The sequence below is a fragment of the Quercus suber genome, unplaced genomic scaffold (genome assembly GCF_002906115.3).
Source record: "Quercus suber isolate HL8 unplaced genomic scaffold, Cork oak 2.0 scaffold_799, whole genome shotgun sequence".
Classification (NCBI taxonomy): Eukaryota; Viridiplantae; Streptophyta; class Magnoliopsida; order Fagales; family Fagaceae; genus Quercus; species Quercus suber.
The window spans coordinates 256,959-270,476 of record NW_027070234.1 but is presented as its reverse complement, the minus strand read 5'-3'; the positions used below and the strand labels follow the sequence as shown (position 1 = coordinate 270,476).

The 13,518-nt window shown below is 34.8% G+C and overlaps 1 protein-coding gene across 5 annotated transcripts; it reads right to left on the bottom strand.

Moving 5' to 3' along the window:
• Positions 1 to 208: 208 nt before the first annotated feature.
• On the bottom strand, positions 209 to 13,110 carry LOC112018373 (uncharacterized). Of its 5 annotated transcripts, none has more exons than XM_065767378.1 (8): positions 12,688 to 13,110; positions 11,237 to 11,296; positions 10,867 to 11,115; positions 10,627 to 10,703; positions 9,266 to 9,342; positions 7,767 to 7,899; positions 871 to 1,077; positions 209 to 765 (listed from the first exon to the last, which is right to left on the bottom strand). In XM_065767378.1, the coding sequence occupies exons 1-7, from the start codon at positions 13,037 to 13,039 to the stop codon at positions 922 to 924; spliced, it is 1,104 nt and encodes a 367-aa protein (XP_065623450.1). In that variant the 5' UTR covers positions 13,040 to 13,110; the 3' UTR covers positions 209 to 765; positions 871 to 921. The 5 variants fall into 5 exon arrangements, with proteins under 5 accessions (XP_065623450.1, XP_065623451.1, XP_065623452.1 ...); XM_065767379.1 differs by having other exon boundaries at positions 209 to 728; XM_065767377.1 differs by lacking the exons at positions 209 to 765; positions 871 to 1,077; positions 9,266 to 9,342 and adding exons at positions 7,147 to 7,367; positions 7,473 to 7,679; positions 10,125 to 10,201 and having other exon boundaries at positions 12,688 to 13,104.
• Between the last annotated feature and the right edge of the window lie 408 nt (positions 13,111 to 13,518).

The following is a 13,518-nucleotide window of genomic DNA, read 5'->3' as shown; positions in this document are numbered from 1 at the left end:
TGATTGCACAGAGTGTAAATTTAATCTACACCAAGTTTGTCACTACTCTTTGAAATCAGCTTCATATGGTGCCAGCTTCTCTAGAACCCCACATTCACAGTATCATGGCTTTAATAATTACATAATAACTTTGGGAGTTAAAAAGCAAAATACTTTCAGGATCAGGGTAAATATTAGACCATTTTGCTAAATATATAAAATCACAATCTGTAGAAATCAGACTTGAAAGTTCAAGTTAATAAAAACTGTACACAACGCATATTACATGAATCATAGTTAAAGTCAGAAGCCTATTAAAATTTGACAATCAAGCCAAAATTTACTTCCTGTATACATTTTAGCAACCATATTCCTGAGCACATTCAGGAAGATCCTAAGTTCTTGTCAGCAACTATAATTTATATTTACAGCATAATCAGACAAACAAGAAAGCCAATACAAAACCAAAACAACATTGCAGGGCTTATCACAACTAACGGTTCAAAGAGGACAAATTTGTCACTATTTCTCCCAACACAGGTACCTAGTTCATGGCAAATTGCATTTATTTCTTTCCCCAGCTTAGACCTTCCATCCATAGTAATACATTGTGCCAACAAAGGCATAACCAAGGGCACTTCATCTTCAACAGATCTAGACACTTGATAAAAGACGTGTGCATGGACTTTAATTAAGGTGTTACTCCAGGTGGTGAAGTGGTGAGAGCAGACAGACCAATAAAATGAGGCCTACATCAAACCCAGCAATACTTCAGATCACTAACACCTGTCCCACCAAGTTAAAGCAGATATATTACACATATTTGAGTTGTTTGAAGAATCAGCACCAACAATATAAATAAGAAACCCAAAAAAAGGCTTCAAGATTTACCTTATGAACCAATGGGATAGAAAAGAGTCATTATATATAAGCTTCAGCAATTCATTTACTCGGAGATATGGCTTTCTCTATGCTCCTAATCACAACACTAAGGCTACCACCACTTTCCAAAGCTTTTACTGCAGCTCGGTGTGCATGTTTATGCCACTTGAGCAGAGTGTAAGATTGAAGAACTGACCATCTTGCTTGATTTGACATCTAATCAAGGTAATGATTGTCAGAGGACAAAAATGAGTATGATATCAATGGCAGATCATCCAAGCAAGTAAAAGTTTAGAGAGATACCTCAGCTAAAGATTTTTTTTTTTTTTTTTTTTGGTTATATAAGCAATGTTCACACAGAAGCTAAAAGTAAAATCAATTTAAAAGTATATTTAAACCAGCTTAATTAGGGAAAATAGATTCTGCAAATACTGATAAGATATCCAGTATTGGGTAAAAATCACCCTATTTTAAGTTCTTTCCATTCAACTGTATGCGGATAAACGCTTAGGCCCCATTTGTATCAGCCTAAAACATTGTCCAACATTTTCCGCCATTTGGGGTTGCTCAAAAACTTAGTCAAACCAAAATCATTTTCCATTGATCATAAAAAAAAATCCCTATATGAGGCTGAAAATGTTTTACATCCTTTAGAAATGTAGAACATTTTAGCAAAACATTTTCAATCTCAAGAGAAAAAAAAAATTTTAATTTTGAGATATTGGCCAGATTGTGTCTCACTTGAGAGCTCCCCAGGGTGTAAGAAATGCACTGAATTATCGAACAATAGTTATTAATTAATATTTTAACCGAAATGGACATATGGATTACATAAGGTTGGAAAATTATTCACCCTACCTCTGAAATTGTTAAATCCCAATTTATTACTTCCAAGTTCCAACAGAACAAGCTTCAATGTATCATCACTTTTACATTTTCCCGAATTTCAATATATTACTTCCAAGTTCTAACTGAACAAGTTTTGATGTATCATCTCTTTACATTTTCCTTCAAGAACATCCAATAAAATTGGAATGATACTAGCAACATTTTGGAAATTGGAATTTACACAAAAAAAGGGATTGGAGAAGTGACCTACCAAAAGAAAATTAATGCTTGTGTAACATCATTCGACTTGATCATGATCAAGAAGGTTAGTGTTTTTTTTTTGCTTGCAAATCAAGATAGATCAAAGCTCGATTTGGTTAAATACTAGATATTGTAGGTGTTTGGATGACATGGGACTTCTTGTTGTAGCGTTGACATGGCAAAAACGGTTGTCGTGGCGCTTAATGTGGTATTAAGTGCTGACATGGCAAGTGACATAATCCTGATGAGGTAGGGTTTGTTGTGGTGGCACCAAGGGCGACTCAACAGTAGAAACAACTGATGTCATTGCCTAAGGCCTCCAAGTGATAGAAGGCCCCCAAAATCAAGCCCTAGGTCAACAAAATTTAAAAATATAATCTCAAATATTAGTCAATACTTATCCAATACTATATTTAAAAAACAAAGACCAGTAGAAGAAAATTTTGGATTATTAATTATCTTGGAGAGTAGTATTAATTAAGCCCCAAAATTTGGCCAAAACATGAAAATTTCAATCTCAATATGCGTGTATTTTTTTTTTTACTCTCTCTTTCAAACGGTTAGAATTCTTCAGAATTTTAGACTAATTTGAGTCTCCTAGACACACTAAAAAGTAAAAACATAGACCAAACTCTCTCTATCTCTTCAAAACTCCTAAACTAAAATTGATTACCTGAAGTGGTTGAAATATTCTCCCAAATAATCAAAAATTGCCGCTAGATCTTTCGTCTCTACCTAAAATGGTAGTTAGTTACAAGCAGCTCCCTCGGCATTCAACAGTCCCTTAAAGAGGTAAAACAAAGCCTCTCCTTTTCCAAAAAATTTTCTACACCTTTTTGTGACATAGCTTTCTTATTTTACTTTCTCTAGGTTATTTAGAAAAGAACAGGAAAAAGAAGACAATATTCTTCTTTTTCTTTTTAAAGAACATGGTAGAGGTTCTCTGGCTTTTTGAGGCCGATGTTTGGTAAAGAGTAAAGACTCCTCTAATGGTTGTATTAAAGTGACTACACTCTTCTAAATTTATCGTTTTGTTCTTTTTTATTTTTTTTAATTCATAAATTCTTATTTTAAAATATAAAGAAAAGTCTAACACTAGCTACACAATTCATTGTTTCTTGGTCCAATTAGGCGTTATTTAATCTTTATTTTTTGAAATTTATTTATTCTATTTGATTTTATTAAATAAATCTGTGAATTTGGTATAAAAAAATTTTAAAATTTTTTTAAACCAAATCTCAAAACAGATCTCTAGATTAATTTGTCACTAGCAATAAAAAAATATAAGTAAAAATTTAGTTAAAAATCTTACAAATGAACAATACATTTATAAAACAGAGTTAAAAGATAATAATGAAATAATTGCATTTATTATCAATTAAAAAGAATATTTCAAAAGAAGTTGAATACAAAAACTTAATTTATAATTTTGCATCTTAATAAGCAAGAAAAATAAAATTTAAATAAATATATTTTATATAAAGTTAATAATATAAAGTAGATATTTAAACAGTAAAAAGGCCACGTTTAAAAGTTTCGCATAAGGCCTCAGAATACCTTAGGCTGGCCCTGGGTGGCACTAAAGTGGCTCCGATGCTTATGTTGCAATCCTAAATTGCTAGGGTTGACTTGGCACAAAGAAACTGTGACCCGTGTCAAGAACAGGATTGTTGTGCATAGGTTAACACACAGGATGTGTAAACACAAGTTATTGATGCTGCTAGCGTGAGGCATTTGGGTCCCCCGCAGTCGCAAGTTGATAAAAATACGCGCAACAAAGCAAAAATAGAAAGTGTTGGTTCAATTGACCACTGCCAGGAGGGAGAGGTTGTTCGCTGCTCTGTGAATCCAGCCTCACGCAGTGCCCTCTTCTCTAGGAGCCATGGTACCCAGAGACTTCGCTCAAGTCCCAGGGCTCAACTCCTGGCTTGGAATGGGCGAGTCAGTTAAGAAGGCAGATTCACACCTAGCCAACCAGAACCAAGTCAGTGTTCCAGCACTTTCATGCCCCCACTTGGGTTAAAGGTTCACGCTACTGAACCCGGCGAGCTAAAAACACATTGTGGAATGTTTAGGAAGCGTTGAATTTTGTGTGTTTTGAGCAATGTGGGATTATTGTGGACCTTTGAGACATGTTTATTTTATTTCCTTTCCTGTCTCAAGTCTCAATCATCCATTTGCATTCTCTAAAAGCCCCAAGTGGGTTCATTTACGGCTTTGGTTGGCCCTTTTTTACCTTGTTTTGTGAATTGATTTTGGTACAACAGGACAAACAACATGCCAGACAAGAAGTTTGTGACTAAATTGGGATTTAACCATTTGAAACGTAGGAGGAACAATTTTCTGACCTTGTGTAATCCACATGTCCATATTTCATTTATTGGACTTCATGTTTTGACTTGTATTATTGAATATTAAATGACCTAACTGAATAATGATTGTGTACAAGAATCACATTTTGAGCTTGTGTAGATCTCAAAATTTATCATCATCTGCCCCTTGCTACCAAAAATTCCAAGATCAAAACATAAGTATATGTTTCTCATGCTATAAATTATATACGTTCCAAGAGAAAAATGCTTTCAGGATCAGGGTATAAATTAAAAGCCGAAGTGACCAACGTGACTTCCTCCCCAACCTAATGCTTGTCAGTCCCGGAAATCCCTCCCCAAGAAATACACAATTTCAAAATTTGAAAATCCAAAGAAGCCTCCTTTCCTTTGTTTTCAAAACCTCCAAGGATCCGCCAGACTTTCTCCATCATCCTCACCAATTTAAAGGTGGCACTCCTATGCTTCACACCATTGTTCTGAATTTGCGGCTGGATTGTCTTCCTCAACTGAACTCCAAAACTTCTCCATCCACTCTGCAATTTTCCTTCCGGTATGACAATGGAACCCCTCCGACGACCTTTATCTAACTCAGAGACCAGCTAAAAAGAGCCATGGGCATTGGACCCCAACTAGAGAATAAGCACGCTATTACCCTCCATAACCGTTCTCACAAACTGACCATGATTTGGCCTAGATAACAACTCCTCAACGTGAACCAAAAATCTTTTAGCGCACTCCTTACCCATACAGACAGAACGAAGGAAACTCCTACTTCTCTCATGAATACGTAAAAGGAAAAAAGACCCCCCTTCCTCAATAGCAAACTCAAAAGTTTTTGCTTCAATGAAAACAAAAGTAGAACCTCCCATGATTGACTCTCAAGAAGACAACTAGGGAGACTTCAATTGAGGCCAACTTCCAATCAATAACACTTTTTGGATGATTATATTTGCTAACCCCATACTTTTTTTTTTTTTTTCCATGTTCTGGAAATTATAGCACTTGTCATTCAAGTTTGATTCTTTGGAGCCAAATAAGTCAGGAACATGTTGTCACGGTTGATGCAATCTATTGAATAGTACTTAAGCAATAGTACAATTGCCTTTACTATTTTATTTATTAACTAGCATAACATTTCTGGAGTGCCAGCCACATGCCTTTATCTTTTAAATCTCTCTCTCTCTCTCTCTCTCTCTCTCTCAAAATTGTTATTTAACTTTTAAACTTTTAAGTGGTAAGTTTTTTGTTGGACGTTTTTCCCCCTAAGATTTAAGATAAGCAAACTAATAATTTCTGTTATTGGACTAGCTTTTTTTTTTTTTTTTTCAAGATTTTAGATAAATAAAATTTATTGTTGGCTTTTCTTTTTGTTTAAATGGGTCAAGGATACTGTTAAGGGATGCCAAATTTTAATTTTGTTCAGCTTAATACCTAAATCAACCACCTAAAAAAAATTTCGGGTGTTCATTTTCTTTTTAGGGTATTCATTTTTTATTTATGATAGACAAAATAATAATAATAATAATAATAAAAATAAAATAATAATAATTGAAAATTAATATATTTTTATTTATGATAGACAAAAATAATAATAATAATAATAAAATAATAATAATTGAAAATTAATATAATTATAAATTTATTTATTTTTCAATGTCAAGGTGTTCATTTGAATACTATCAGTATAATGTATAGCTGCCACTATTAAGCCAACTCCATGCCTACATCCACAGGCAATGCCAACCAATATCCACTATCAATGATATGGATTACGATCACACTTAATCAAACCAAATAACACTCACAACTCACACAAAAACTCACAAACCTCACTAACATAAACAAAACCTCTCACAAACTTCACACACTCAAACTCACAATATCAAAGCCTCGATAAACCCAATAACTCTCTCACACTCACAAAACAAACAAACTTTCAATACATAAAAGGGTAATCTTTCAACCCCAAAAATAATCTACCAAATTACTCTTTGAAGAAACTCATTCATGTTTTTCTAGAAGCCTTGTCATCTCCCCATGTGGGAGGACCCTTGGACAAAAGCCTCCAAACCCTTTGCAACAATATCTATTTATAAAGCTTCAATCCTATTTTTTGAGGGACAAGGAATACCTAATTACTTCTTCAACAAGAGAACATTTTTCCTTCTATATCAAGGAGAATCCTTGTCTTCCACACCAAGAAAAAAAATCATTTCCTTCCATGCCAAGGAAACCCAGATCAAATCTAATTAGAAATTTGAGACAATTTCAAACATTCAACAATAACATAATTTCGTAAGAAAAATTTCTAAGAAATTTATGAAGATGCAGTGGATCCGTATGATTCTCCTTTAAAACGTTGAATTCTAGACTCTATTACCTCCAACAATGTTCATCATCACAATAACAGAGATATTTAAGGCCATAAAAACAATTTTTATCAATAAGTTAATTAGCAGGTGAGGGCTAGGGGGTAGGTTGAATGAATGAGCATGAAGATTAGGCTCCAAAAAATGCTATTTTCTCAGGGAAGACCTTAGACAAAAAAATTTATCTGTATTTTCTCAAGTTTGCCTAATATACATTAGCTGAGAGGTTGACATGTGGAATCACCTGGTCAGCTATTAATGAGTCCTAACATGATTTTGATTTGGGTCTAACTGTTGTGCCTGCCAATGTTTGCTCAATGTCTCCCCCAACTCAAAATTACCAAACAATAACCATTACAAATGGATCCGGTTTCAAATTATATTGGAGTCACTCATGTTATTTTATGGAATGATGAATATAATATGTTGTGCACGAATGGCACTGATGTCTTGCTACTTTGACATATAATTCCAAATATCTTAAGATGTTGCATTTCTTTCTTTCTCCAGCATAGACCTTCCATTCGTAGTAATACATTGTACCAACAAAGGCATAACCAAGGGCACTTCATCTTCAACAGATCTAGCCACTTGATAAAAGATGTGTGCATGAACTTTAGTTAAGGTGTTACTCCAGGTGGTGAAGTGATGAGAGCAGACAGACCAATAAAATGAGGCCTACGTCAAACCCAGTAATACTTCAGATCACTAACACCTGTCCCACCAAGTTAAAGCAGATAAATTACACATACTTGAGTTGTTTGAAGAATCAGCACCAGCAATATAAATGACAAACCCAAAAAAAGGCTTCAAAATTTACCTTATGAACCTATGGGATAGAAAAGGGTCATTATATATAAGCTTCAGCAATTCATTTACTTGAAGACATGGCTTCCTCAATGCTCCTAATCACAACACTAAGGCTACCACCATTTTCCAAAGCTTTAACTGCAGCTCGGTGTGCATGTTTATGCCACTTGAGCAGATTGTAAGATTGAAGAACTGACCATCTTGCTTGGTTTGACATCTAATCAAGGTAATGATTGTCAGAGGACAAAAATGAGTATGATATCAATGGCAGATCATCCAACCAAGTAAAAGTTTAGAGAGATACCTCAGCTACAGATAATGGCGGTTGCAGCAGAATACAGATACCCATAAAGAGATTTTCATCATTCTCTCCACCCTCTGCCTCACCGTAAACAAGTGCTTCAGCAGCAATGCCTGCAAAAAGCACCATGCAGTACCTAACCATTGTATCATCCCAAAAATCAGTAATCACTTGAAATGAGGAAACAAAGCAACAATTTCAGTTGCATTGATGTTGCTTAATGACATGCTAAGTTGCATCCATTTCTAGTACCCATCACTATGTAGGTATCAAAGTTTGGAGTGAAAATAGGGTGCTGGATAATTATATCTGTGTGATTGAATAAATTCAAAGAGTGGAAAGGCTTAGAAGGAAAGTTTGGGATTATCATATTCATGTACAAGTATAAGTATAAGTTTAGCACATCATTAAAAGTATTTCATGCTTTCTGGAAGATGCTTTAATAATTAAAAATGGAAGCATGAAGCCAGTTTCAATGTTCACACAGAAGCTTTTCTGTTTTTTTTTTTTTAATATAAGCAATGTTCACACAGAAGCTAAAAGTAAAATCAATTTAAAAGTATATTTAAACCAGCTTGATTAGGGAAAATAGATTCTGCCAATACAACTAAGATAGCCAGTATTGGGTAATAATCACCCCATTATAAGTTCTTTCCATTCAACTGTATGCGGATAAACGCTTAGGCCCCATTTTTATCAGCCTAAAACATTGTCCAACATTTTCCACCATTTGGGGTCGCTGAAAAACTTAGTCAAACCAAAATCATTTTCCATTGATCATTAAAAAAAACCCCTATATGAGGCTGTAAACGTTTTACATCCTTTAGAAATGTAGAACATTTTAGAAAAACATTTTCAATCTCAAGAGAATAGGGAGCCAGTAGTGAACCGCAAGAAAACCCCCACTGTTGCCACCACCAAGACAGCTGAGAAAGCCATCAATGTCTCTCATCGCATTGACACCAAGATCAATGCCGCTCATCAAGTTGCACTGGTGCTAGTGTCGGTCTAATTTTTCCTTTACACCCTCATAAAAAATTTAAGAAGTTGATAGTAGTTTATATATATATATATATATGTTTAGTTGATAGCTTTTATTAATTGTTTTAGCATTTTTTCACTCCTATTTTGATTCTGCTTACTAGTGTCATTTCATTAACATCAACCCCATTTTAAGAGTTATTGGATATTGTCAATGTTTTATGGCTAATGTATTTGTTATTACTTATTAGATATGGTCAACGTGTATGTCTTGTAAAAAAATAATTTGTAGGTCAATTTTAGTTGTTCTGTATTAATATTTTTAGGTGGTGAAATGTTTTAGTTGTTCTGTAAAAATTATTGTGATTTTATGTACAACCCAAATGCTAGAAATGTTTATAGAGTATTTTCAATAACATAACCAAATACCAGAAAACAAGCAGTTCTATTCATTTTACACTGAAACAAAGCCTTGATTCAATTACTCAAGCAACCTTTCCCGCCCTTCGGTTCATACCAACCTGTCAAAAGCAGTGCCATCAAGTCGTCCATTAGCAAGATCATTGGCCATTTTCTCATCCCAAAACTGAGTTCCCGCCTATAAAATCATACTTCATATGAGCCCTCCTTGCCATAGTAAGAATGCTAAATAGCTAAATTTATGCAGACACAAGGCCACAAATTATTAAATTAAAGAATTCATTAGAATATCACTATACATGTGAAATATACGCATTAATTACACACAAACACATACACAACAAAATGAAAAAGAATAAGATATTATGATCTCAACAGAAGAAACAAGAAGCTAAACACAATTAACAAAGCCCATTAAATCTAATTGTTCATAACATAATTATCAAAGTAAAACTGCACCAGTTGCATGATATTACCCTCAACCATAATGTATTGACATATATTCAATTGCTTATTGACATAATTCAATCACTTACCCTGTAATCCCCCCCTTCCCCCCAGTACACCAAAAAATAGTATGAAACAATTACATTGTGCATGAAAAACATGGAATGTCATAGTGTGATTACTTAAAATTGTGAGATAAAAACAACCACAGCCTACCTCTGTTATCATCAAACAAGAGACTTACGGTCAATTCCAACCCCCCTGCCCACCCCCCCTTCAATTTTAGTTGTTCTGTATTAATATTTTTAGGTGGTGAAATGTTTAAATTGTTCTGTTAAAAAAAAAAAAAAAAAAAAGCATAGTGATTTTATGTACAAGCCAAATGCTAGAAATGTTTATAGAGCATTTTCAATAACATAACCAAATACCAGAAAACAAGCAGTTCTATTCATTTTACACTGAAACAAAGCCTTGATTCAAAGCAACCTTTCCCGCCCTTCATTTCATACCAACCTGTCAAAAGCAGTGCCATCAAGTCGTCCGTTAGCAAGATCATTGGCCATTTTCTCATCCCAAAACTGAGTTCCCGCCTATAAAATCATACTTCATATGAGCCCTCCTGGCCATAGTAAGAATGCTAAATAGCTAAATTTATGCAGACACAAGGCCACAAATTATTAAATTAAAGAATTCATTAGAATATACACTATACATGAGAAATATATGCACAAATTACACACAAACACATACACAACAAAATGAAAAGGAATAAGATATTATGATCTCAACAGAAGAAACAAGAAGTAAACACTATTAACAAATCCCATTAAATCTAATTGTTCATAACATAATTATCAAAGTAAAACTGCACCAGTTGCATGATATTACCCACAACCATAATGTATTGACATATATTCAATTGCTTATTGACATATATTAAATCGCTTACCCTGTAATCCCCCCCTTCCCCCCAGTACGCCAAAAAAACTATCAAGCACTAAAGAGAACAAATTACCTGCCCTTGAATGCCCATTTGCATTGCAACAATTGGGTCTAGAATCACCCCAAGAATTGGGCAACCCATAAGGTAAGCTGCAATTTCATCCAGACAATCCTTGTGAGATCGAACATGAAGCAATGCTCAATTGTTCATAAGACATGCGCAGTATAAAGCTTAAGTAATTTGGAATTGCTAAAAGAAAAATAATTAATATCAACTTTGAAGCACCAACTATAAGATAAGACTAGGATTTACCCGTCAGGAGATGCCCTGCTTCATGAACCAAGATCCAGCGCCTATTTGGAGGCCAATAACTTGATATTTGAGCTAAACAGCAGCCACCAAGGAAGACAGAGTCCATGAATGCTAGCCCCAATATTGCTGCAAGGTTAGGCCTGACATCAATACCTTTAGAAAGAAGAAAAGATACCCCACCAAGAAAAGCAATCAGAACAGCACTGGAGCTTCCTGAAACGCCCAACTTCTTTGCCAAAAGTTTGGTTACTGGAAAAGAAAATGGGAGGAAAGAATATCAAGACACATTTGAGGAAGACTACATGTAAAATTATGAGAAGACATTGAATACTTCAACACAGCATGGCCGGCTAGAGAAGACAACACACACCTTCTAAACCAGTTGAAGATTTCAACACAGTCAGTGTAACATTTCTTGGACCCTCCAAAACTGCACAGGATGAAAATATAGAAAAGAAATTGAGGTAAGCCATTTAAAAAGTCAAAAATTTTAGTGCCTCCATGACCACTCATAGAATGGCATCAGAATTATCACTTTGTAACCAGGAGCAAACTTAATGTGATAGCATAATCCTCTTTTTTGTACGTAAACATAATTCCTGAATCACCACACAATTGAACACACGAGAACCATTTGCAAACTGACAGGACTTTAAATTTTACAAACGTATCAATAAGGACATGAACAAGAGAGCATTAATTTCCACAACTTGTACAACCCTTTGGAAGCTCTTCCAACATATTGGAGAAAGACAATTAGTCAACCCTTTGAACACTAGCCTTTTCCTACAGAGAACTGTTTCTTTATAGCTCATAAGTATCACATAGCATCAACAAAGTTGGTATTCAAAAATCTGAAACCATAAACACTTACAAGAAAAGCATTTTCAACAAATTTTCAACACTTTACACAAATTCACAAGTGTACTACCATGATATGAATTGGGTAGCAAAACTTTCATAACATACTAGACAAACTAACAACTTTGCTACCATGTTATGGACAGATTGCCAAAATTTTACAGCATGTTACACAAATTTGCAACTGTACTCATGTTATCAAATCAATATCAAAACTTTCAAGCCATATTCACCCACTTTCAAAACTTTTCTACCGTGTTATCAAATGGGTACCAAAATGTTCACAACATAATAAACAAAGTCACAACTTCGCTACCTTGTCATGAAAAGGGTACCAAAATTTCATAGCATAATACACACATCCATAACTGTACTACCATGTTATCAAATCAGTACCAAACTTTCATACCATATTACACAAATTCAAAACTAGTATACCATGTTATCAAATGGGTACCAAAAATTTTCACAATATATTAAACATATTCACAACTTTGCTACCATCTTATCAAATGAGTAACACAATTTCATGTCATATTTACACGAATTCATAACTTTGCTTCTTTTCCTCTTATATAAGTACAATAGCCTTTGAAGCCTATGGCGTCCACTCAATGATGATTGCCATTTACAATCATGCCAAGGGCCCTAGACACCAACTGATTTATTTTTTTGTGTAAGCAGTATTTGACCCCAGCTCTTTATTCGATGACAAAAAACTCAGCCAGTTATGCTAACTGAAACCCAACACAAATTCATAACTTTTCAACCATGTTATCAAATGACTACCAAACCAAAGTTTTCACAATATATTCAACAAATTCATAATTTCACTACCATCTTCTTAAATTAGTACCAAAATTTTCATAAAACATACCCAAAAAAAATCATTTTGCACCAATTTTTCAACAAACTCCATAACCATAACTACCAAACTAAAAAAAAATAAATAAAAGAGACCAAAAATACACGTGTCAGCATTGAGACACGTGTCAAGAACCTCCCAGTCCCTCTCGTACCCAACCACCAGGCCCAACTCGGCGAGTCGGGACCGAGTCGACTCGAGCGAGGCAGACCTATTGACGGCCTCAACTGGGTCGTCAATGGATTTCAAGAAGCTGAGTGCCCCAGCAAGGTCCTTGCGCTTCACTGCCTCCTCGTACTCCCTCCATTCCCGAAGAGCTGCTCTCATTTTTCTGGTTCTTCTTGGGTTACGTGGGGTTGTTTGGAAGGAAAGAAAAGAGAGGTTTGGAGAGATAAAGTGTGGGAAAATGATGGGGTTTGGAGAAGGAGTGAGATTGATGAGAGCCATCAGAGATTGTTAAAGAAAAAGCTAAGAGCGTTCGCAAAAGCTCCCGTTAAATTCAATGTCTATTTTACCTTAAAAAACTTATTCTTTTTATTTTAGACGTCCACTCTTACAATACACCCACATCAGTTTATCTATTTTTCATATTTATTTAATAAAATATTCATTATTTTATAATTTTTTGTTATTACTCCCTCACTGCCACTCTCTCTCACAGACCCACAGCCACCATCATCACCGCCCTGCCACCATCACCACCATCATTAGAAACCAAAAGCCACTAACCCACACAGATCAACCAAAATCAAAGAAAAATCAACATTAGATCAATCCCGATCTCCACCCAAAATCAAAGAAAAATCAACATCAGATCAACAGCCACCATCACCACCATCATCATCGCCTAACCACCATCACAAAAACCAAAAGCCATTAACCCACATAGATCAACCAAAATAAAAGAAAAAGCAACATCAAATCAA

Coding starts and splice junctions, on each gene's coding strand:
- LOC112018373 (XM_065767378.1), bottom strand. CDS start 13,039: ATGGCTCTCATCAATCTCACTCCTTCTCCAAACCCCATCATTTTCCCA. Junction 11,297..12,687: donor TGCTGACACGTGTATTTTTG/GTCTCTTTTATT, acceptor CATCCTGTGCAG/TTTTGGAGGGTCCAAGAAAT. Junction 7,900..9,265: donor GATGGCACTGCTTTTGACAG/GTTGGTATGAAC, acceptor TACAATGGTTAG/GTACTGCATGGTGCTTTTTG.